The sequence below is a fragment of the Hyalella azteca genome, unplaced genomic scaffold (genome assembly GCF_000764305.2).
Source record: "Hyalella azteca isolate HAZT.00-mixed unplaced genomic scaffold, Hazt_2.0.2 contig11952, whole genome shotgun sequence".
In the NCBI taxonomy this organism is placed as follows: domain Eukaryota; kingdom Metazoa; phylum Arthropoda; class Malacostraca; order Amphipoda; family Hyalellidae; genus Hyalella; species Hyalella azteca.
In genome coordinates this window covers 49,684-75,125 of record NW_025941926.1, presented here as the reverse complement: position 1 = coordinate 75,125, position 25,442 = coordinate 49,684, and the positions used below count along the sequence as shown (strand labels likewise).

At 40.0% G+C, this 25,442-nt stretch overlaps 1 protein-coding gene across 1 annotated transcript; it reads right to left on the bottom strand.

Moving 5' to 3' along the window:
• Positions 1-896: 896 nt before the first annotated feature.
• Positions 897-13,512, bottom strand: LOC108671786 (hippocampus abundant transcript 1 protein; the record flags this gene model as incomplete). The annotated part of the gene is made up of 6 exons (XM_018159363.2): positions 12,692-13,512; positions 7,063-7,158; positions 5,992-6,054; positions 1,891-2,018; positions 1,434-1,611; positions 897-1,058 (listed from the first exon to the last, which is right to left on the bottom strand). Coding segments are annotated over exons 1-6 (1,185 nt in total), but the record flags the coding sequence as incomplete, so codon positions are not given.
• Positions 13,513-25,442: the final 11,930 nt, after the last annotated feature.

Genomic DNA, 25,442 nt, shown 5'->3' with positions numbered 1-25,442 from the left:
GCATCAACCTGTATATTTGCTTCCTACCTCACAGTTACTCGGCATCAAAATTTCTGGGAAGTGAGTTTGGTATTTGTAGGTATCAATCTCAAGTGTACACAGTGGAATTTTTTATAAAGTTCAAATTTCCTTCCAAGAGGAAGAGGAGAATAAGAAAGAACATGAATAGTGAAGGAAAAAAATACTGAAGAAGGATACGGTAAAGGAAAGGTATGGAGGAGGAGGAATATGAGGGAGAGATGCTCATATTTCTTGTTATATAGGAATTAACTTGAAGCATGATGCATGAATAATTTCGTGCCGTACACAACTGTCACAAGTTCGACACTGATTCATGGGTGAGGAATGGTACAGAATAGCCTTTGGTTTTGTTCAGCTCTGTGCATCGGATGTGACTCAGTCTCCAACTGCTTTCGAACCCAAGAAACATTGGCGGAGAAAGCCAGCAACACGAACTGTAAATTATCCTCGGCCTACAAAAGTAGCAAAAAGGAAGCACCAACACGAGCGGTCAACAACCCTCGGCCTCCAGAACATAGACCGAAGGAAGCACCAACACGCGCGGTCAACAACCCTCGGCCTTCGAAACGTAGATCGAAGGAAGCGCCAACATGCGCGGTCAACTACCCTCAGCCTTCAAAATATAGACCGAAGGAAGCACCAACACGCGCGGTCAACTACCCTCAGCCTTCAAAATATAGACCGAAGGAAGCGCCAACATGCGCGGTCAACTACCCTCAGCCTTCAAAACATAGACCGAAGGAAGCACCAACACGCGCGGTCAACTACCCTCAGCCTTCAAAATATAGACCGAAGGGAGCACCAACACGTGTGGTCAACAGCCCTCAGCCTCAGGAACGCTGTCAATAAGAGCGTTGTCGGAGGGAGCCACTAACAGAGAAAGGGTCGGCGTTCTCCCAGGATATGTTGGCGGCGGACCAGGAGGACGAGATGCGCAGCTTCTCCGGCAGGCTCTCGGGCACCGCCACGAGGATGAAGAAGACGTCCAGCACCGCGATGGCCGTTGCCACCCCCACCACCAGGTCGTCACTGTGTACCTGAGGGAGGAGGCGGGAATTTAGCTTAACTCCCTGACAAACCCATCAATTGTGCCCTTAATAACAGCCGTATGTCCCGCCATAAACATTTATGTCCCGCAAACAGTTATGTCTCAGTCTTATGTCCCGCCATAAACATTTATGTCCCGCAAACAGTTATGTCTCAGTCTTATGTCCCGCCATAAACAGCCTACATGAAAACTTGACCATACAACCAAGTCCCGCAGTTGGACATCGCGAATTCTGAGGGTGGACCCTCAGGTACAAGGTTCCAAACGCCATAAGACTACCACAAAATCCATAAGCCATCTGACCAGCATAAACACGTCAGAATTCACGCCCTAATTCATGCTTCATGTCACTCCTTTTGCTCACCGAGCCAAGGTACGCCCCCAGGGCCGGCGACGTGACGAGAGAGGCGGCGAAAGTGGCGCTGACGAGGCCATAGGCGTAGCTGCGCTCGTCCTTGTCCGTCACGTCGGCCACATACGCGAAGACGATGCTGAACGTCACGGCGAACACCCCCGACATGCTGATGAGGGCGAAGTACCACCTGCGGCACACGTGGAGGGTTAACAACTCTTAATCGTTTCGTTCACAGGATGTAGAAGTATATTAAGGTCAATTATTATGATTATTATTATTCTACGAAGCATTTATCGTGGCGTCTGGTTCAAACTAATTTTGAGGGCACGTCACACATATGATTAATAGCAAGCGAAAAATAAATAGACACGCGAAAGGATGGGAACGGATGAAATGACTAAGCACTAGACTTGTGCTTATTGCGTTAAATTGGTATTTAATTACAACATAAATGTAGGGGGCTGACCAGGTGTTGATCTTCATGAAGGGGATGGGCAGGCAGGTGAAGAAGACCGTCACCAGCAGGAAGAACTTGCGCCCCCAGACGTCACTGAGAGCGCCTATCAGAGGTGCAGATAGGAACGAGAGGATCCCCTGCAAGAGTGACAGCAACGTTAGCAACCTAGCAGTACATCATCTCATTAACAATATTGAAACAAACACAATAACGAATATTGCTAACAATTCTATAATTTATTCGTAATAAAGTACCTATGCAGACAGATGATTCCTGTGGCTTATATCTAGACTTAGAGTTTTAGAAAATTATAAGAGTCTGTTCAGTTAGTGTTTGGGCAGAAGGAGAAATAAATTGTAGATTTAAATCAGTAATAGCTTATCCAGTAAATGAAACTTTGAGTAAATACATAATATGATAGAAGAAGGGTGAGACAATAAATTCATTGCAACTATAGGTACTCTAATTAGCCGAGGCATGTTTGCGCTGTGCATGGAAGCGTATCCCCCAGCAAGGGCAGCTACAACGATCCACGTAATTAACAAAACTCAGTGCAGTGATAGGGGTAAGGAAGTCCTCTCTCTGTGTGCTGTTCACTCGAGGGGCTGAAGTGAGGTCAACTACCATGGGCTAAAAGAGGGCACATGGGGTCAGAGGGCGACTAGGATAACTAAAAAAATCAATGGATTATGTTGTCTTAATAGGAGCATTAATTCACATTTTAGTCAGGCCAAACAGGGTTAGGGTGACACGTGCAAGAGTAAAAAGTAAATCGCTATTTGGACGAAGTCTCGCTCATTTCTACTAGAGATAATAGTTATGGTTATCATACAGGGCACTGCAAACACCAGGGACTACTCGGTCAACTTGCCAGTAATTCAAATGACTAAATATCAACATTCCATGTGCTGACGCTTGATATGGTCATAGATCCAGCCTTCCGAAAGTTATTCTCGTAATCTTGAAGACGGTAGATGGGTTCAGGTTTATTCGGGTTATTTTCATTTTAAAGTGGAAATTGATTATAAAATAATATCAGGAAAAGATGTACACTGTTTTCCAGCCGGGCTACGTTGGAAACAAAGCTCGTTAACGAACTAACACCGAAGTTTCTAATGTATATAGTTTCATTATGGAGGTAGAGTAATGAGAATTAAAGGGGCTGGAAGACGGGGTCGGGTTGAAAGGAAGTGCGGGGGTAGAGGAGAATTGTGGGAGTTAAAGTTCAGTGTGAGCGTTAAAGAGAGATGCGCGTGTTGAGCTGAAATGCGTGGGGAGATACTGGAGTTGCTAAGTAAAAAATTGCTTTATTTGCACGTCGTAGCAGTCACTGATGCCTTATATAGGCGTGAGCAATTGAATGTACGTACACCACACGCGCATCTGCAAGTATACTCCCCGCATGCTCAGACCCCATACCGCATACCCACANAGCTCGATCAATTCAAGGCCACGCCATTCCGCTAACAAGTGACAGGTCCTCGAATAACAACATTTGTTAAGCACGTCAGCAATATTGAACCGAGGGCAGAAGCCCTGTCAATTATTTAATAAGGGCTTAACATATGAAGAAGAAAGTTACAGCGGATTCGCGTGTGCTCATGTTGCTGAAGTTAGTTGGAGAGAAAGATTACTTTCGTGTCCTGGATGGCATTTGAAGAGGCCTAAGCATCGAAGAAATGTCTGGCGTTTTGGCAGTCTTTTAAGAGCAACGTGGCAATCGCGTCCTGCTAGATCATTCCAATAGGAACCGCTGAAAAGTCCTGTTAATCGCTGATACCTGCGAGTTCAAGCTTCTCTGATCACCATGACAAGTAACGACCGTCACTAACGACAAAATATATACAAATTTTTCAACATAACTCAAAATTATAAATCAGGGCCTATACTTTCAAAAAAAGTTAAGTGATCGTAAGTTCATCAGCCAATCATTGACGGCATTTCAAGCAAAATTCACCAATCATAGACAAGAAAATAGAGCGTAAGTACTTACGTTCACTACAGAACTAAGCCAAACAAAACAAAGCAACGTCACAATGCACCCATACATGACAACTTCACCCTGACCTCGAACCTACCAAGCAGCATTATAATTAATGTGCCAAACACGGCAACAGAGCACCTCCTATAATGATCAACCTCCTCCCCTGTATCCAGGCACCGCTTGAAGAGCAAGGTCCTTCGTAACAGTCTTTGTGCGTCAGCAAACCCCTTGCTGTCGACATGTTCGATAACTCGATGACGCTATACATGCCTAAATGAAGTTCATTCAAGCGCGTCTATACGGAGAAGCGATCAAGCAATCTGAACGACAAACGACTCTGAAGTGAGCCAAGCGATTGGTGGCGTGGGCATTGAGCGGGTTAACATATTGCTGATAGATAGTGAGTAGTTACTGGGGTCTAATAAAAAGCTTCTAAGGCATCGTAATGACATGGGAGATCTAAGTTACTAAATTATCTGGAGTAACCGAATAAATGGTTTTAGTAACCGTATTAATGAAGCGTTCATATGGCATCATATATAAAAAGACTAAATGAAAAAAGTAATCGATTTGTTGATCGGCGACTGTGAGACACATTGATCGACAAAAGATCTTGTGGCTGTTTGGCCTCGAAATATTCATGAATTGCCTTCGTTGTTGGAGGAAGATTTTCGGTGAAGCTCAATTGTGCTACAATGGTGAATTGTTGGATCGTTATGGACCAGAAGAGAAGCCGCTGTGATGAATACCATCACATCATCTATGCATCTCATTCTCTTTTAAAGTTGACGTCGTGGCGAGCCGTTCTGCATTCATCCGTGACAGCGTTATTCATCGACTGTGCACAATATCCGATGGGCAAATTACGATACGATATCGCTGTCTCTCTAGCAATTCGACATTTCATTTAACTAGGAATTTCATTTATTTAACCCTGAATTGACACGTCAATTTCAACTCTTGACGAATTGCAAAGATGCCAAAACGATAACGCTGTAAAATTCTTAAAAGATAACGCTGTAAAAATTTATAAAAAATAACGCCGTAAAATTATTCCAAGATAACGCTGTAAAAAAAAGATAACGCTGTAAAATTATGCTGTCTGACAGGAATAAAAACTAATCTTGCATTACTGTACAGCTTGAGATCGACGTACCACTGAAGAAGATTCACTTAATTTTTACATAGACCTAAAATAAGATTTTCAGGGCACGAAAAGCACTGTCTAGAGTAAAGCAGCTCATTTGTCTCGTCGTTGGATTGACCTTTAAGCGAATGAGGAACTTGATCGTTGCACTTTCAGCTGCTCAGCTTCGGCAGATTCTTATCCTCTTGACGACGATTTTGAGCCGAAATTTGCTGATAAATGACTGGCGATTTTGGTTTTATTTTCGTCTTCAGGTCAACACCTGGAGACCACTTGAGGAGATTTGTGAAGATTTCGAAGCCAATTCGATCAAAAAATTCGCGTTAAACGGGCAGTAAATTGTGGAAATGAGCTTCTTTGCGGATAGGTGACATATTTCTCAACACGAAAGCCAGCCCGGCCAATAGAACATTTTAAACCGTATAGGACATAACTATATGAGTAATAAGGAATACTATAACGAATGAGATATATACTAGTGAAAGAATATGAAGATATCTTAATGCGAATGAGAAATGAGACATAGGAAGCGGGAAAGGAACATAATGAAACGTGTGAATAGGAAAGGGACATGAGATGTGCGAGGAGAAAAAACGAGCATTATATGTGGCAGCGATGCAGAGCAAATAACTTCTTCCTAATAAAAGCGCAGCTTTGCCGTCGCTATAATAGAACTGCGCATCAGTGTAGGTGCTAATCCATCAAGTGAATTCCGCCATTGTCAGCAGCCACAACTTAAGTAAAGTAAACGCATTTGAGTTGTGTGTAAATAAATGTTAACGACAGCTAAATTGACTAATATCTCNGGGCGCTGCAGGGGACGCGGTGAGACCGAGCGCTGCAGGGGACGCGGTGAGGCCGAGCAAATTCCAAGGGACTGAATAATACGAAATTCTTTCCCATTCACGTCACTAACACGCATTACACACCAGGCCTGAATGATGGCTAATAATGGGCAACATTACTGAACATTACTCACTTTGATCCCCATGATGAGACCGTTCATCAGGAATGTGTGGTTGGGGAAAGTCAGATTCAACACCTGCAATGGAAAGGAATTTGCGATAAAACACAACTGCACGTGAACTCTTAACATCATTATAATAATATAAATATAATAACTAGACCCAAGCTAAGTCTAACCCATCGCATCATTAGTATTTTATGTAACACTGGACTGGTTTCTCATCTAAATAAACTGTTTTGAAACTAGGGTAAGTGCAGTAGAGCGGGACATGCGATCTTGTGGAATCTTAGCGCGAAAAAAGAACACTTATTGCGTATAGGCGATGCAACGGAAGAAGTTTGTTTCTCCTATAATGGTAGGCTGAAGGAATTGTTTAAATCTAACCTATAGTCGTCGTGGAAGGAGCGGAACAAATTGAATCAAAGTTTCGTAAGGGTTTCGCTATGTTCTCTTATAAACCTTTGTCTACTGAATGAAACTCTTGTTATCAGGCCATTTGATACGATTAGCACTGCGCACGGCACAGATCCCGATTTTCACTCACTATTCTCGACTCTCACTGTACGAAAAAACGGTCAAACTGGCGTTGTAATGGCAAGCTGTCCCGTTGAAATTCGAGCATGATTATTCGGGTTTCATATGTTAATTTCCCAAAAAGTCCCAAAACGTCGGTCAGACCGTTTTTCCGACTAACAGTGCACTCACTAGTCACCATCTGACTGCACTGGTCACTCCTCCTACTCACTAGTCACCATCTGACTGCACTGGTCACTCCTACTCACTAGTCACCATCTGACTGCACTGGTCACTCCTCCTACTCACTAGTCACCATCTGACCGCACTGGTCATGACTCCCACTCACTAGTCACCATCTGACCGCACTGGTCATGACTCCCACTCACTAGTCACCACCTGACTGCCCTAATGGACGTAGTCATGCAAGACCTGACTGCCCTAATGGATGTAGTCATGCACGACCTGACTGCACTAGTCACCACCTGACTGCACTAGTCACGACTCCCAGTCACTAGTCACCCCCTGACTGCCCTAACGGCTGTAGCCATGCACCGCTGTTGTGCTCACATCAATCATGGGCGAGGTGAGTAGCCCCCACGCGAAGAACTCCAGGAAGATCACAACCAGCGCGTGGTACAGACTCGCCTCGCCGATGCCAGAGCTCTGCGGGGTACACAAAACATAGGATTATAGCATGAGTAATGCATAATTACGACATAATTACGTGAGTACCGCATCATTGCATTATATTACATGATTGCTGCACCATTACAACATGATTGTTGAACCATTACAACATTATTACATGATTGCTGCACCATTACGACATAATTACATGATTGCTGCACCATTACGACATAATTACATGATTGCTGAACCATTAAAACATTATTACATGATTGCTGCACCGTTACAATTTACAACATTATTACATGATTGTTGCAACATTACGACATAATTACATGATTGCTGCACCATTACAACATCATTACAATATTGTTGCACTATTATAACATTATTACATTATTGCTGCACCATTACAAGATTATTACACGATTGCTACACCATTACAACATTATTACATGATTGCTGCACCATTACAACATTATTACATGATTGCTTCATTATACACAACATCGCTGCTTTTCCTCAATTGATTTTTACGGCACATACTGGATTCTCATGATTCTGAATTAGTAGAACCACGACATCTTGTAGAAACAGTGATCCGTTTCTAGGCATTATGAATGACAATTAATAATGTAATTTCACAAAATATTTCAGAAAGATGAATAAATCAAAATAAAAATGCCCATAAAATATGAACATTCGGCTCAGCTTAAGCCACCAATGGTTGCTGATGTGAACTTATATAGCAATAAGTTCTCCCGGGCAAGTGCTTGTACAAAATCACTAGATATATACGGAACTTAAATTCCGGTTATGATACGAGCAATAATGTAAGGCGTATACCATACAATGTACATATACAGATAATTTTATTAGGTATATTGCTCTACAATAAAAACTATTGCAAAGGTAGTTTGACAATTTTGCTCTGAATAAACAAAGGAATGAAACCGACATAAATTTTCCATGAAACCGATGGAGCAGAATATATCGGTACTAAAAATGCAATAATTCTATGAGTATTTTGCAAAGTGATGAGTTCTTTAAATTTTACAGACTTGAATTAAAATCACTTAGGTAGTTTCATACGCAATCACATCAAACCTCACCACAGCACTCGTATGTTTTGTAAGCAAAAATGTCCTCAAAGAAGCAACTTCGATCAGAAAATGAGCGAAATCAACTCCATGAAATGAATTGTGGTACAGCAAATATTAAGAGGCTTGTTTAAATATTTTTCTAGCGATGAGGTTGGTTCACCCCAAGGGTGTTCTCCAATGAAAATTTTCCCTGCAGTAAAGCTAACGTATAAATTTTATACATACTTTTTCCATATAATTTCAAGCCCCGATATGAAACTTTCGCCCATAAGAAGAGCAGTTTTTAAGGAAATCTCGATATCGACTAGCTTCTCACAAATAAAGTAAGCGGAATTTTCAACAGTAGTTAAAATTGCACCTAATGTTCAGTTTTCAGTTTAATACTGAACATTATTCAGTCTTCAGTTGAATAATAAGTTTACTCGCATATCCATGATAAGATATGAAATCTCAATAACTCGAGAAGATGTGCGATCAGAGAAGTGTAGACTGTTGTTGGAACACTACGCGACGTCTGACATCATGGATACGATACGTAGGCTCTCATATGAAGATGGCTATATAGCTGTATTTAAATAGGTAATGCGAGCTCTGCGTCTCATATGTCAGCGATGACGTATTAAAGAGTGACTGGTGCAGACTGTAGTTCAGGCGTACAGACTGCGGTTGACACGCTCACACAGTAAAGCAGACTGCAGATAACACGAAAAGGCACTCGCGCAAAGCGCAATTGACACGCGCAGACAGCAGTTGAAATGCAGGGTCTGAAGTTGACGTACTGAGGGTCTTAAGTTGACGTACTGCAGGGTCTAAAGTTGACGTACTGCAGGGACTAAAGTTGACGTACTGCAGGGTCTAAAGTTACGTACTGCAGGGTCTAAAGTTGACGTACTGCAGGGACTAAAGTTGACGGACTGCAGGGTCTAAAGTTGACGTACTGCAGGGTCTAAAGTTGACGTACTGCAGAGTCTAAAGTTGACGTACTGCAGATTCTAAAGTTGACGTACTGCAGGGTCTAAAGTTGACGTACTGCAGGGTCAAAAGTTGACGTACTGCATGGACTAAAGTTGACGTACTGCATGGACTAAAGTTGACGTACTGCAGGGCCAAAAGTTGACGTACTGCAGGGACTAAAGTTGACGTACTGCAGGGACTAAAGTTGATAGTTAGCACGCGTAGACGGAAGTTGGTATAAAGATACTGTCATCAAACGAGACTATAGTACTCATCTGCGTACTCATCCCCTAAACTGCGTCCCATCCCGACTTGCGCACCATCTTTGTATCTCAGTATTTCAAGCTTGGTTCGGTATGAATGCATGATTGTTACTTGGGCCCAGTCATGTATTGCAGAAAGATCGTTTTGCATCCTATTGCAATGCTCCCTTATCCGTGTCACTCTAATGTCGTCCGCAAATGATAAAGTAGAGGGGCGTGATTAACATCTACGCCTGAGCCCGCTGTGAATGTTGAAGAGAGTCGGACCAAAAACCGTCTTCTGTGGCACTCCACACATCACCCTGGCCTCGCTTGATCTTACAACCCTAACAAGACAGATTGTAAGCTGTCAGGTAGTTGTAGAGCCAGGTCGACAACTATCCCCCGGCTTCCATTAGTTCAGGGTTTCGGAAGAGCAGTTCGTGATCAACTTCGTCAAAGGCTTTGGCAAAGTCTAAATGCCATCGACGGGGGCTCGCACAAACGTATGCAGTGGGAGCACCAGCGCATACATGCAGTGGGCGCATCCACCCGCGCAGTGGAAGCATCTGCGCATACATTGCAGTGGGCGCATACACCCGTGCAGTGGGAGCATCTGCGCATACATGCAGTGGGCGCATCCACCCGTGCAGTGGAAGCATCTGCCATCTAGATGTGTATAAGAGACAGAGGTAGTTAAGGTTACCTGATAACTGTGGGGCCAGGTAGTAAAGGTTACCTGATAACTGTGGGGCCAGGTAGTAAAGGTTACCTGATAACTGTGGGGCCAGGTAGTAAAGGTTACCTGATATATTGAGTGACAAGCAATAAAGGTTACCTGATATCTGGAGTGACAAGCTGTCAGGGTTACCTGATAATTGTGATGACACAGTTCAAGTCTATCCAAAAACTGTCAAAATTACATTGCATCAGTACCTGAGCAATTTTTTTGTCAAATAATTACACAAGGAGTCCAATAATTATTTCGTATTAACCCTCAGCACTACCTGCAATGTTTTGGCGATAATTTAAATAAGAAGCCAAGAGTTGATTTGGAGCCTCTCAGATGGAGCCTCTAAAGATGTATACTCAGATGATAAATGAATAATGAGTATCCTCCCGCAAAATCAATAAACATGGCAAGATAAAAGCCCAGCGATGGTAAACTTGATAACGCAAGCGCAAGGAGCAGAGGAAGGAAATAAACTAAGATAATGCAAGTGCAAGGAGCAGAGGAAGGAATTTAACCAAGATAATGGAAGCGCATAATAGATGAAGAACTAACAGGAGCGCTGGTGTGTCGCTCTGTGGGCGTCTCAGAGAGGTCCACATGGAAGAGATAGAAGATCACTCCAAACATGGCAGGGCCCAGACCTGAGCATAGACCCCGCATCCCCGTCACGATGCCCTGAACCACGCCTGCAAAGTTCAAATAATTTGTTAGTTAGATTAAAACTATTTGTTATAGGTATCATATTTCATATATCGTTTCATTTCATATAACATCTATGCAACATATATGGAAAAACAATATTACGCAGATAAATACAACACAAATCGTCTATTGTTAATTTCTTGATAAATAAAAGTCAAAAAGGAGAGAATCATTGGAAAATTATTCGTGAAGTGAAATCAAGCAACACAACTCAGCTCTTCTGAAATCCAATCGAGTTTCATGATACGATTGTAATGATAAATTTCTTCTCTGAATTTTGGATTCATGCTTATTTTGCTATGTTTTAACCTGCAGTATTTTGAAAGGAACTAATGGAACTTATAGTTTTATGACCGAATAAAGTGGTAATATTTTGATCTATGTGCCTTGTTTGTCGACGTCTGTGTGCATGGAGACGTAGGCGCTGATGGCGGGGTAAGTGATGGAGGACATGGCGGCCAGAAGGCCTGCCGCCCACATCATCCACGTTTGGCTGCCGAAGCCGTACCACATCAGCTGCAGCATCTCAAACACCAGCCCCACCTGCGGCACCAGAGACAATTAAATTACAGCATAGTAAAGGCTTCAAGCTTCAACATTCATCCGCATTTAAATATTGTTACAGACAGGCATCAATTACAAGAGACTCGACATAAGCTGCTTGACAGCCGATATAAGCTGCTCGACAGCCAATATAAGCTGCTTGACAGCCAATATAAGCTGCTTGACAGCCAATATAAGCTGCTTGACAGCCAATATAAGCTGCTTGACAGCCAATATAAGCTGCTCGACAGCCAATATAAGCTGCTCGACTGCCCATATAAGCTGCTTGACAGCCAGTATGAGCTGCTCGACAGCCGATATAAGCTGCTCGACAGCCAATATAAGCTGCTCGGCAACCAATATAAGCCGCTTGGCAGCCAATATAAGCAGCCAGGCATGCAATGCCCCGCAACTGACGATGATGACGCGCTTGCAGGACAGGTTCCTCATGAGCAGCGCTAGTACGGCAGTCTGCGCCACGACGCTTAGCATCTGCGCATACATGCAGTGGGCGCATACACCCGTGCAGTGGGAGCATCTGCGCATACACCCGTGCAGTGAGTGCACGTGCGCACACATGCAGTGGGTGCACGTGCTCGCACGCAACGTATGCAGTGTGGAAGGGCGTGCACATTCAAACGACATCAAAGCCTCATTCATGAGCAAACATAGCCAGAAGCCAACAATGGCAAGCAGCATCAGAGTCCAAGTTGAGACTCTACATTCATACTAGAACCTCCGTAATATTCCATCATTGTAGATGGTACATGCAGATCCGAGGACTGACCATGACACATGTCGCAATAGAATATAATAGTATACCAAAAAAATTCTGCGAACTGTTTATCAACTGCGCGTTGATGAGTACCTAGCTCCCATATTAGGCGAAGAGAAGATATTGGCACAAGGTGAATCCTAGCAAACGTTATTATACCTCCACCAAGAATATTGCGACACGCACGATGTACTTGCAAAAACATTAAATTGGACCGCGTAAGCCATCAAACCCATTTTCTCCCGAGCATGAATGGACAATGCTTCGGGGCATTGAAGCATTTAGAGGCAACCAAACAGTGTTCGAACAAAGAAGACAGTGGTTAAGTAAACCGTAAGAAAATTTCTATGAAACTTGAAAGTGATCAGTACGTATGGTTATTGCTTAGGAAGCGAAAATCTATCAGCCCAGCTCTTGAGCTGATCGATTCGAGTAAAGAAAACGACCTAACTGCTTTACCATCATGTAAACCCCAGCACACGAGAAGATACGTTACCTTGTTGGTGCTATCACTTACGAAAGAACATCCTCTACTAGGTGGAGGCGCTTCGTCAGGAGGACTCGAGGGCACCATCAAAGGGGGGTCCTGTGCAGATGCCGCGCCTAAGATGATGACATCTGCAGTTACCACCTCCACGGCAGAGAACTGACGTCTGTGCTCACGCCACCCCAATTCTCCGGTGTCGTCTAACCGTAAATTGAGTGGGAAGTTTGAGGCAAGGCTAGGATCTTTTTTGACGAAGTACAGAAAGTCGCTTGACTGCTGGCGTCTTTGGCGGGAGTCTTTAGAATGACAGCGCTTGAGGCAGTAGTCGGAGCTGCACGAGCGTTGGTGACATGAAACACGAGCAACGTTCGACTTGGGGTCTGAAGTTCTCTCACACGCATCAGCGCTCAGACCTCGACTTAGCATAGTTTTTCCTGCTCTTGAAACATCGGGTGTTTCGTCCGTTTGGCACTCTTTTTGACACAGCGACGAGTCCGTTTGCACTTCTTTAACGCTGATATCTCTGTCCGTCTGGCAGGATTTCGAAGCAAAGTCGCCCTTGTTCCCATCCACCAAACCGTCGCTCATTAAAGCACCGGAATAAGATCGACCAAGTTCAATTTTTCCTCCATTGTCTCCATCCAGCAAATCCTTGACGTAGTTCTTAGTTGTGTCGCCAGAAGGCAGCAAGGTATAGTCACTAATCAATTTAGGATCATAGAATAAGGCACTTGTTTGGGCGGAGGGCACAGAACTGGGCGGTATTGCATCAACATCACATTTCAGGTCCTGCAGTCTAGGATAAGGTAGGATATGATTGCGTTCCGTCTGCGTAAAGCGACTGCGATGGAAGAACAACGGAGGTTCGAAGGCTCGGCACGTTTTCCGTTCGGGTTGGGAAGAGCACAGGACAATTGTTGATGGTGCTGCACCCGTGTTCATTTTTTCTCGTTTAAGACTCGTTGATTTATTTTCATCGAGCAGCGGCATGTCCTTATCACTAGCAGAAGAGGAAGAAGAGGAAAGGGGGAGACCAGCGGTAGCGCCAATGCTCGGTTCGTCACTCAATGTCTCCGACGATGCAAGACGAGCTGCGGGGGGTTTAGACCATATTTCTTCAGCTATCACGTCTGCCTTTGTGACTGCAGCCTCTATGGAGCTGTTAGTTGAGTTAATTACGGTAGAGGAGTTTGTGCAGTCAACGACAGAAGAAGAGTTGACACCACATCTTGTGCTGGCGACATCAGGGCAGGTGTTGGGAGCCTCAAGACGATCGTCATTGAGATCCAGCACCACCTTAGAGCTGTTTTCCATGGCTCACAAATTCATTTCCGAACCAGTTGCCAAAGTTATAAGATGAAGACCTTCAGAGATAATGCTTGATAGAGCGTTTGCTAGATCACGTGTAACCATTGTGCTGGGAATATGGAACCACTGATTTCATTGTTTCGAAAGCTCACATGAAACTCAACAGTTGGAACTCTGCCCGAACGAAAATCTCTCCGTCGGGAGTAAAACACGAAGAAACTGATTTTTATGACACATTAGTGACATTACAGGTTCATATCTGACTTGCTGACCTTTTCGGGCAAAAATATTCGCAGTAACGTTAAAGACATAGACAACGCATGAACCACGACTCGAACTCATTGAGTACTTTTGTGAAGTGGACCAACCCCGGCCGATTCGATAGGGTAGACCAATAAAGCTAGACTGAGTTATCGGCTGATAAGCTGACTTCGGTGATATGGGTATATTAGCTGAGCCGCTCTATGAGCAGCACATGCACTCATACTCTGGAAATAGGAAAATTCATACGAAGTGCATTACTTTATGTAACGCACTGGCTAAAGAGGGAATAATCGATCATGATCTTGATGTAACAGCGCCAAGAAGGAATTTAGTTCGCATAAATTCACCGACAGGATTCCAAGAACTAACGGAGGGCAGAGAACGGCGTGGCTTGGAGAATCACTGAGAATTACTTGTAACAAGAGATTTCACCATAAGGTTTTCCGATAGAGCGTAGCTCTAGACACGAGTCACGAGTAACTGGTTTTTTTTGCGACGTGAAGTCAATAGCCTTTAAAACGATTGCTTACACACACAGTTGTAATCTTAGCCAATGTTTAGACGATGCTGAGTCGCCAATAACTTGAATGTTTACGTTCCTCAGTCAGTCAGAAATCGCGCTTTGATAAAAGAGCGCGAATGACTTCAACAATTCATTTAATTATTTTCATAAAAATAGTTCGCTAGTGCGTAACGATCAGTGATATAAATTTAATAATTAACATTCTCTTAATAAACTCTCGATAAATTCTGAACTAACACACATAGTGGCTCAGACAAAAATGTTCAGGAAAGTACAATGTCTGAAAAGATATAAATTTTTCTAAAAAACAATTAAATGTGCTGATTGTAAGGAATAAAATGTCAACCCTTTCACACGAGACTAGACAGAATATCGCATGATTCATATTTAGGTGATATAATGCATAAATTTAGGTGACGCAATTAGACGACATAATGCAAATTCAAAATTATTCAAACCAAGGGGAAGGCAACTTCGTTCCAATTCAAGCCTATTTAAACGACATAAATGGCCTTAAATAAGCTTATCTCTACAATTGATATATTCTTGACGATGTTCCGCAAATATTTTTGAAGGCATGTATAAAATAAACATCACAAAAGATCTGAACTCTTCTATGAGGTTCAACTGATTTATTACCACCTTTAATTTGGATTCAAACATTTTTCTTCTGAAATTCCTACAAATGATGCCAGAAGTACTACCTAACTCAAGCTATACATCAGTTACACGTTACCGATGTCGTAAGTTTTTTTTTGCAAGGTCACCCCGCTCTAGAGATTAATTAGATAATCAAATCTTCGCAGGTCTGATTAGTCAAGCACACAGTAGTTCTGCCCTTCACCAGGCGGACCTTGGTAACAAAATTGAGGGAAGACTCTTGACATTACACAGCCTCTACTCACGTCCGAACCTATATGAATTTTCTGGCATTCAACAATGAACTGCTACTCATTTCCGCCGTATTTAATTGATTTTTTAACCCTGATTACAACATCTGATAGTGAAAAGCTTTAGAATATGATCAGTCTCTACGTTATCTGTCTCGTTTGCATAATATGTCCCTTCTCGTTCATTTAATACAGCATTCAACTGGTTAAATATAGAGGCAGGATATAGAAGATTTCTTCATTCACTTATCTAGGCATAGCTACCACACAAACGATTGGTTTTCGCCAGACGGATTTAAATTTTTGAATGACCTTTATGCCTTACACATTGCAATCTTAGAGGGAAATTTCAGCGGTGTGCTAGTGCCCATATCAAAGCCGGATGCGATATCGAAGGCAGCTGTCAGAAAAGATACGAAGGCACTTACTACGCGCACCTAGAACAATGGAAGCCAATAAAAAAAAGGGCAAAAGTGTGAATTCAAGGCTAACAACAATCCATCAGCTTAATTTAGTGCAGTTTAACGCAAAGAATATTTAGCGCATTTCTTGCGTGCGAGCACCACAGGACTTGCAAATCACGGTAGCAACAATTTCGGGCATTTGAACACCACAAAAAGTGTCATTAAGAACAAGTTCATAAATAAGCTAGCGACCGACATGTTGACCGGGTTATCGGTCAGCACGAGAGCTACGGTCGACGTGAAAGAATGTTGGAAATGCCGATCATTACAGTAAACACCTTAATACACTTGATTATAAATTCCAATAGTATTAGCTTAACTAATTTCATTGTCCATGACATGGTAGTCTCTCAATGTTCCATGCTACCGGAAATTAACCTTCGATTGGAACATTGGAAATTAACCTTCGAAATTTGTGGCGAGGTGCATCGCAATTAAAGTAACAAATATCCTGCACTACAGAATAGAATGATGGCAACCGCACAATCACTACAAAGCTCTCCCGTTACTCCCACCCATATCCTGGGATTCGGCTAGTTGAACATCTACTACTATTGCATCACGAATACTTATTCAGAAAAATGAGAAAATATAAGTGATGAATCCTAAGGCAGACGACAAATCGCATCGTAAGTTCCAAAAATAACATTAAAACTTATTAATTACCAAATAACATTTCCGAAAATTTCACAACAACGATTCAATTTTGAATCGTTCACATGCAGCGAAACGCATGTGAATTAACTCGGCATGTTGCAGTTGCCTCAGCCTACTGCTGTGTCATCACTTTGAAACCTTCGCAACTACACTGTACTTTACGCCGGCGCTATGAACACGTTCATCTGAAACAAACATTGCAAGCGCTCGGAGGGAGCGACTTCTGGTTTATCGCCGTCACAGTTGGGGAAGAAAGGAGGCTTTCAAATCACAGCTCCGCGCTCTCAACTCCGTCCCCGCGCGTCCATATCTGGTTCAGTGGTGGGATTACCATATGTTCCGCACCACCTACGCTCATGTTCATTCAATGTGCTGCTACTTGTTTGAGCATCTGATGCATATGTTAGCGGTGCACGCTAGATCGACATGTAGGCAGCAGCGGCGGCGCACGCACAAGCACAACGATCCGCCCCGCCCGACAGCTGTAGGTACACTGTCGCTGCTCTGTGCCGTGAAGTCGTGAACTAGCTGACTGCGGCGCGTTGCAGCGACACTGCTGCTGCTGCTGTGGCTCTACTCGCTACGCTTCGTCGTCATGATACGAACCGTTCAGATTCTATCCACTCTCGACAGTTATCACAGTAACCTGATAAGAAAGAAAATGATTTCGTTGGAATAAATTGTTAAGAGTTGTACGTGCCGTGAAGGATGAAATTCGTGATGGACTTCGTCGTAAGACAAAACAAGTATGTGTGTTTGGGCAAAGAGCCCAAAACGACAAGCATTCTCTGCTCTTAATATTTCTCTTACAAACGACAGCTAATGATGCTGCAATTCAACACGTAAACATAGAACATATGCATTCATTTAATCCGTATAAATGTTAGAAACTGTATTGGTGTTTGCTTAAGGCCCGGCGCTGCAATTAGAATTTCGGAGCGGGTTCTTCCGCGCCCATATGTACAATACCTACCGTGTTGAGATATTATTTATGCCTGATATTCTATTTTTGGGAGAGTACTGAGAGGGGTAACTAGAGTGAATTCGTACGCAGACAGAGGTATGCAGGTAATGAGGATGGTAATTTAATGCGGATGCCAATATAAGGAAGAAAACAGACCTACATTTCTTGTGCATAACAATTCATGGTCAACATAGCCACTAGTTAATCTGAAAACAATTTTTTTTCATTATTTATTAGTACCGTACTTTTTCTTATCTAGCAACAAACTTAGATCATTGAATGCTGGATGCAATAAATGCAGGATGATGATGCTAATTCTAGTAGCCTGTAAACACAGGGCACAATTGACGGAGATAGCAACTGTTAGAAGACTGCAATGAATGGCAATTTATAAATATAAACGGAAAAAGTTTAACAGCTGATATAAGCCTGCACTTGAGTTTAGATAATGGAGATAATTTCACATGGATACTAATTAAGGGATAATGAAAAAAGTGATGAAAACTTTGAACAGATTTAGCAAAAACTTAAACAACATCATGGTATTTATAACCGTTTTTAAAATAATTTGTAGTACTATACTGGTTTGATTAGCCGAGATGAATCAGTGGAATCCAGGCCTAAAAAGAAGTCCAAAGGCATCCTCTAATAAGCTAAAACGCATGATACTCATGACTAATTCAACCCATTCACTAAACTCCAAGATTGATTTACCTGTGGTAATTAACCTGCCTTTTTCTGCTTTCTGCTAACCACCTGTGAAAGAACCATTGGTGGCAAACTGGCAATTATCACGGTGGCAAGTCTTATTTGTGTAGGTCTCTAATTAGTCATTACAAAAAGAGCTCTAGACTAGTGTACAACGATAGAATTCATTTTTTTTCCAACATCCTCACAATGGTTAAAAACTAATGGGGAAAAATGTCTGTATGGGAACTCAAGTTTGTGGCCATATTTTGAAATTTAAATTTCACATTTCAAGCTTTACATCAGCCACATTGGCCTAAAATTGACATCAATAGAAGTTCCAATTATTATTGACAATATTGATCATTACAATTATATTGATCATTTGTCACAGGTTCTAACTCAAAAAATCTACTTTCCTAGCCTCATCAAGTTTTTTAATTTTAAGAACCATGAGTTTATATATCAAACTACCTTGAAAAATGTAAAGCCAAAAATTAATTTTGTGTTCTGCGGAAATTTTTTGGAAGCATAAAAAATTTGTAACTCTTCACATTATGCATCATATTGCTTATTTTAACGTCATAGTAATACATATTGTTCAACAGCCAATTTGTGACTGCACCAAAAAAGTAACTGATATTTATGTGCATCATGCACCAATATTTGTTACTAAGCATTAATGCAAAATCACATGTGAATGTATTTACACATCTGTAATTCAATATGAATTTGACTTGATTGCTTTTCCGCTTATTGTGCAAAATAATTTTTCAATCTAGATTTCTTTGCATGCAAAATGTTCAATTAAGGAACTCTATCATGAAAACTGTTTTGTATATTAGTTGCGACAGTTCATTTTGCAAAATAGAGTAATCCTAGAGTTTCTCATATTTTGGCTTATTGTGCATTCCATCTCACAACTCACAGTTAAATATTTCAATTTTCCAATGCAATGGTATTCTGAAATTCCAAAAAATTAAAGATTTGGAATAAAGCACACAAATCTATGGTGGAAAACACCTACAACACCATCAATGTGTAGCATTGATGAAGGTAATGCATGGTCCTAATTAGTTTTACACTATAAATGATGTACATACTATAGTCACATGTAAGGTTATGACTGATATGAAATCTGATCAGAAGAAGGAAGTAAATTTCAAGACATGCGCATTCAATACAAAAATGGGTCATCATTCAACATTGTCACCCACATTATAAATGGATAGTTTATTTTTAGGTTTTTCGATACAATATATATGCCTAAATTTACATGTTCATATTGTTCCAGGGAGGCATAATTAAGCTAGGTTTTTGCACATCCCTTGCTGCTGTCACTTATTTACCTGATTTTAACCTGTCTGATGCTTTCATATTTAATGATGCCATGTCTTGTCTTATCACATTCCAGCACCAATTTAAATTCCAGCACTGGTGTGATTACCTAAAATGTAAAGCTGTTTTAATTTGTCTGAAACAATTGTAAATTAAAAAGACTATTATTTATGTACTAGTTAGCAGGACTATTGCTGAGGTGAGTTGACTGATAAGGTGTCCCTTCAGGCCAAGGGTAAGATTATGTTTTGGTGCCTGAGTGTTAATGTGTTGCTGAAGTCTTTCTCATCTTACTTAAGCTTTATTTTACAGTGTTTCAACTGAGGCTATTGGTTCTTCATTTCACTTTTTGGGATTGCCAGTTTTATTTAAATGTGCATTTTTGTTCTGTGCTTGTAATATGCATGTACATTTAGTCTGTTCTAGCTATTCCATTCAGGTTTTGTAATGATTTTCCTAAGTTATGATATAATTCTTGAACATTTTTTTAGTCAAGATACTATTATTTGTTCAGTCAATTATCTACAGTTGTTAGGTTCAGTGTTTTAAGCTCCAAATTTTCATTTGTTAATTGTAGCTTCATTAACCATAATTCTCCTATATGTTGCATTAATTAATGCTTCATGCACGTTTTCCAGCTAATGTGGGCTCATGTGTCATGATCGCCTAGGAGTGGTTAAGTCACAATAACATAGTACACATGTGTCTAAGCCTTGTCAAGAGTATTGCCTGTTTAATTTCAGGATACTTCTGTTACTACTCACCCATCATTTTTAGTTATCATTAGTACTCATAGAGTTTGTGTTTTGTTCATTTCAGTCACTTGTATTAGATTAAATTTTGTACAAGATCACTATAATTAATTTTTAAACCAATTGTTTCATTATCATTTCACCCCTTACAGTTAACTTTCAAATTACAAGCAGACATCAAGCTTGTCTTGCCCACTAGAGAAACATGGTAACCTATCACTTTTGGATACTTTTTTGACATAATTTTCCATAAAATTGCCACTTGAGCAATGAGATTTCAAACTAAGAGTTCAATAAATGAATTTGGAGTCATGATAATAAAAAATTCGAATTGCAGAGTTGGTAATTATGAAAGACTGTACACATAGACTATAAATTAAGAACTTCCAAGTCAATATTACGATGTCTTCAAACCCTCTCGAGCTTAAATTTGAATCTATGTGTATTAACTAATAGGCATCCTATAGATAGGTAATCATCTACCATTTCGAGTAATATATATGTTATATAAATAAATATTAATGTACTACCCTCAAATGTGGTACAATAAGGGACTGGCAGGGTAAATCAGAACAGTCCTTTGCCATGGCATAAAAATGTTATAACAGCAAAACTAATTGAAACATTGCAAAATTACAAATAGTGGCATATACTTCAACATTTTTCCTATCTATGTAGCATAAAGGAAGATAAGAAATAATACACTTACTAGCTCCAAAAAATTCCTGAAAAAAAGTTTTAAAATTACATTGGAAAAGTACCATCAAACGGGGTAATGAAGGACAGTTTTGAGCGTTTTTTGTTAATAACTTCTTACTATGAAACATTTCATAAACAATTTTAGGCTCATTTTATAGCTCCTTGCGAGGGCTATCAAATGGCATCTTCAAAAAATTCCATATGCTATTTGAAAGGTTCCAGGCAAAAAATATAACAGTCCCGAATTACCCCTGGGAACAGGGTAATCTGGGACACTTGAAATAAAATTCAATTTTAAAATGTTTGAACCATGCAGGGTGTACTCATCCATTACTAACACTAACAGTACTCTGAAGTCCTCCTCTTTCATTGCAGATGATGTAGATGTAGAATAAATTATATTTCCTGTGTTTTTTACTTGTTTATCCTTTATTGATATGATATCACCATATTCATTATTTACTGTAATATTGATGTGATATTACTGTATCCATAACCATGCCACTGAGCATTTACAACAACCTTGTCCACTGCAAGCTTCATATCAGCAGCAGTATAGCATTTCTTCTGTATCTATAAGCTTACAGGATGGCTTGCAATTTCATACCATTTTAATCGGGTTAAGTGAATTCACTATAAAAAAAAGATCATAAAAAACATAGGTACCTGAAACAGAAAGGAATGCTTTACAAACAACCATCATATGTTTTGGAGACATAAAACATAGTTTAGGTTAATTACTTTTCATTTGATGATGCTCAGTGCACAATTCTATGTATGTCATTCTGTGCACAATTTTGTGATGACTGATGATGCATTAATTTATTGACGAGTGAAATTTTTTCACTGAACAAGGTAAATGTAATCAAAATTCTTTGTTGTTAATAGATATTTTTGTTAACTGGAGCCTTTGCTAACTGGAGTTAAGCAGTAAATGCGTTTTTAGTGGTGTCCCTTATTACCCTGGGGGGAGGGGGTGTCCCTGATTAACCCATCTTGCGGAAATGGCTGCCATTTTTTTTTTGGAATGAGGTAGGCAAATTTTGTCAATCGCGTTTTCAAGCCAACACTTGTGTGCAACTTTTATGTAAGTAAAATTTTTTAATACGCTCCAGACCTTAGTAGAGGTACTCTTCAAAATCACACTTTTCACACTTTTTTTTAGCGATTTTATAAAGGTAGTATATGTATCATTTCTTAACTAGCTTTATATGTAATAGATATGTAGTAAAAATGTTGGAAGTTTAAGCCACTATTTTTAGTTTTGCAATATTTTGATTAGTTTAGCTGCTACAACATTTCTACAAAATGTAGGATGCACATCCCTATTTACCCCACCCATCCTTTATCACCTGTTTTGCAGTACTTCTGCTGAGGTCTGTAGTAAAAAAATATTTGCCACATTAAAAATTGGTTAATGACAAAGAATTTTGATTAAATTTACCTCTCTCAGCAAAAAAAATTTCCCTTAACAAAAAATGAATGCATCATTGGTCATCACAAAATTGTGCATAGAATGTCATAGATAGAATTGTGCAAAGAGCAACATAAAATGAAAAGTAATTAACTTAAACTATGACTTATTTCTCCAAAAAATATGACAGTTGTTACGAAAATATTCCTTTCTGTTTCAAGTATGTTTTTACAATCCTTTTTTTGGTTATAGTCAATTAATTCACTTGATCCAATGAAACCAATGAAACTGGTGCAAAATTACAAGCTCAGTCCCGTAAGTACCTATACAAAGGAAATGCTATATGGCTGCTGATATGCAGGTTGCAACTTGCAGTGGACAGGGTCATTATCAATAGCATAGAAATTTCTTTCTACAGGGGTTTTAAAAGTGTAAGGTATAGAATGCTAAAAATAGTTTTTTTAATGAAAAATGGATATGGTAATATAATTAATAAAGGAATTTTTTTTTTTAGAAAAAGGCCTCCCACACTAACCATTCTAACAAAAAAAGGAATTAATTTTATTAATTAAAAACAGGGAATGGTTTATGTCAATGATCAGGGCCCTGACCTTAACACCTCTGATGGTGGCCTACACCAACTCCGAGGGTCACTGAGCTGTGACGCGAGCGAGGAGCGGGCCCACGTTGAACTTTTCTCTGACTGCTGTTAAAAAGGAAAAATAAGTACAAATCACCAGAAAAATTATTCGTTCTACATCTGCATCATCTACAAATGAAGAGGAGGACTTTGGAGTACTATTGGAGGACTTTGGAGTAATGGATGCGTACACTCTGCCTGGCTTCAAACGTTTCAAAATTAAGTTTTGTTCCAAGTGTCCTGGATTATCCCAGGGTTAATTTGCACCACTTTTTACTTCACATGGAATTTTTTGATGATGCCATACAATGCTTTTTTTTGCACATGGGATTTTTTGAAGATGCCATACAATGTTTTTTTTTGCATATGGATTTTTTTAGAGATGCCATATGACAGCCCTCAATAAGACATTTAAAATGAGCCCAAACTCATTCATTAATGTAACTATAACTTACTTTTTTCAAGTGAAAAAGTAAGTTATGTGATTATGGTCTAAAGATCTAAAAATTTCTTTTGCGAGTAACATTGTCTACAATTGTGTAAATTATTCCAAATTTGTCAATAGTATGTATATTTTGTATATTTCAACTGTTCAATGTGTGCTTGCAAATGTAAAATAATGTGTATATTTAGTAGGTAGTTATGTAATTTAATTCTGTTACAAGCTTTCCAATAATTTCTGAGGATACTAAATGAAATGTTTTGTAAAGTGTTATGTTAGCACATTTTTGTTCTCATTCATTTTGCTTGTAAGCTTAATCAAGAAAAAATGTAACTTAGTACTCACTGCAGTGAGTGACAGAGAGCGCATTTTCTCGTTGACAAAAACTTGAGGTCACGGACAGACGGACGGACAGATAGGGCAAGCACAATAGTGCATTTTTTCCGTAAACAAGAAAATGCGCTAAAATTGAGAAAAATATATATATTACACTTAATATATTAGTGATTAAGTGTAAATAAAAGTACATGATTCAGTTAGGATTATTATTGATGAACCGTCGAATGGGGAAATAAGGGACGGTTACACAGTTTAGAGCATTTTTTCCTTTTTCCTTTCATAAATGAGTGTGGGCTCATTTTAAAGGTATTTGCAAGGCCTATCATATGGCATTTCTGAAAAAATTCCATATGCTATTTGTAAGATGCCAGACACAAAAGAAAAAGCCTCCTGAAGCAACCCTGGGAATGGGGTAATAAGGGACACTTGAAATAAAACTCAATTTTAAAATGTTTGAAGCATGCACAGTGTGCTCACCCACTACTAATGGTATAACAGTACTCTGAAGTCCTCCTCTTCCTTTGTAGATGATGTAAATGTAGAATAAATGATATTTTCTGTGAATTTTACCTGTTTTTCCTTTATTGATATGATATTACCTTATTCATACATTGCCATATAATTGATGTGATATTACCTAATCCATGGACATGCCATTGAACATTTACAATGACCTTGTCCACTGCAAGCTTCATATCAGCAACCATGTAGCATTTCTTCTGTAGCTAAGTAATAAATTCCGCCGCACCTGGCACATCTTCCTGACCATGGCTAGGTACCATTTTCTTTTAATGAGATATGCAAATTCTGTCAATCCCATTTATAAGCCAACACTAGTGTGCAACTTTTACATACCTAAGGATTTTTGAAAGGTACGGTGTAACGGTAGTAAATGTATGATTTCTCAACCTACTTTATAATACATATATTGGAGAAATGTTGAACTTTATACAAAATAAAATTGGGCAAAAAGCCACAAAGCACCACAAACCAAAAGATCATGTGAAATTTTTTGCAACTTGAGAGCATGTGCACTTTTACTCTATTATGGGTGGCTCCTGTCAGATTCTCCAGACTAGATACTGATATAGGGTTACTAAGGTTACAGATAAGATAAAAGTTTGACTTTTTGAAGCTTGCTTAATATTAAATATATTACCAACAAGATAGAAACTAGAAAACTTCCGCCATCACTGTTTACCGTGACGTCACGACACAAATGTTCAAGACACTCCTTCCCTCGGAAGTGAATCTAAGGTGTACATTAGTCAACCGCACGCCGTTAAACAAAATTTTTACCTGAAATTATTTATTTATTCGAATACAGTCTTTACTAACAGGTGTGTAACAAAATAAGTTGTGATTTCAGATTTTTACCCAGTCGTCGATGGTACTTGATC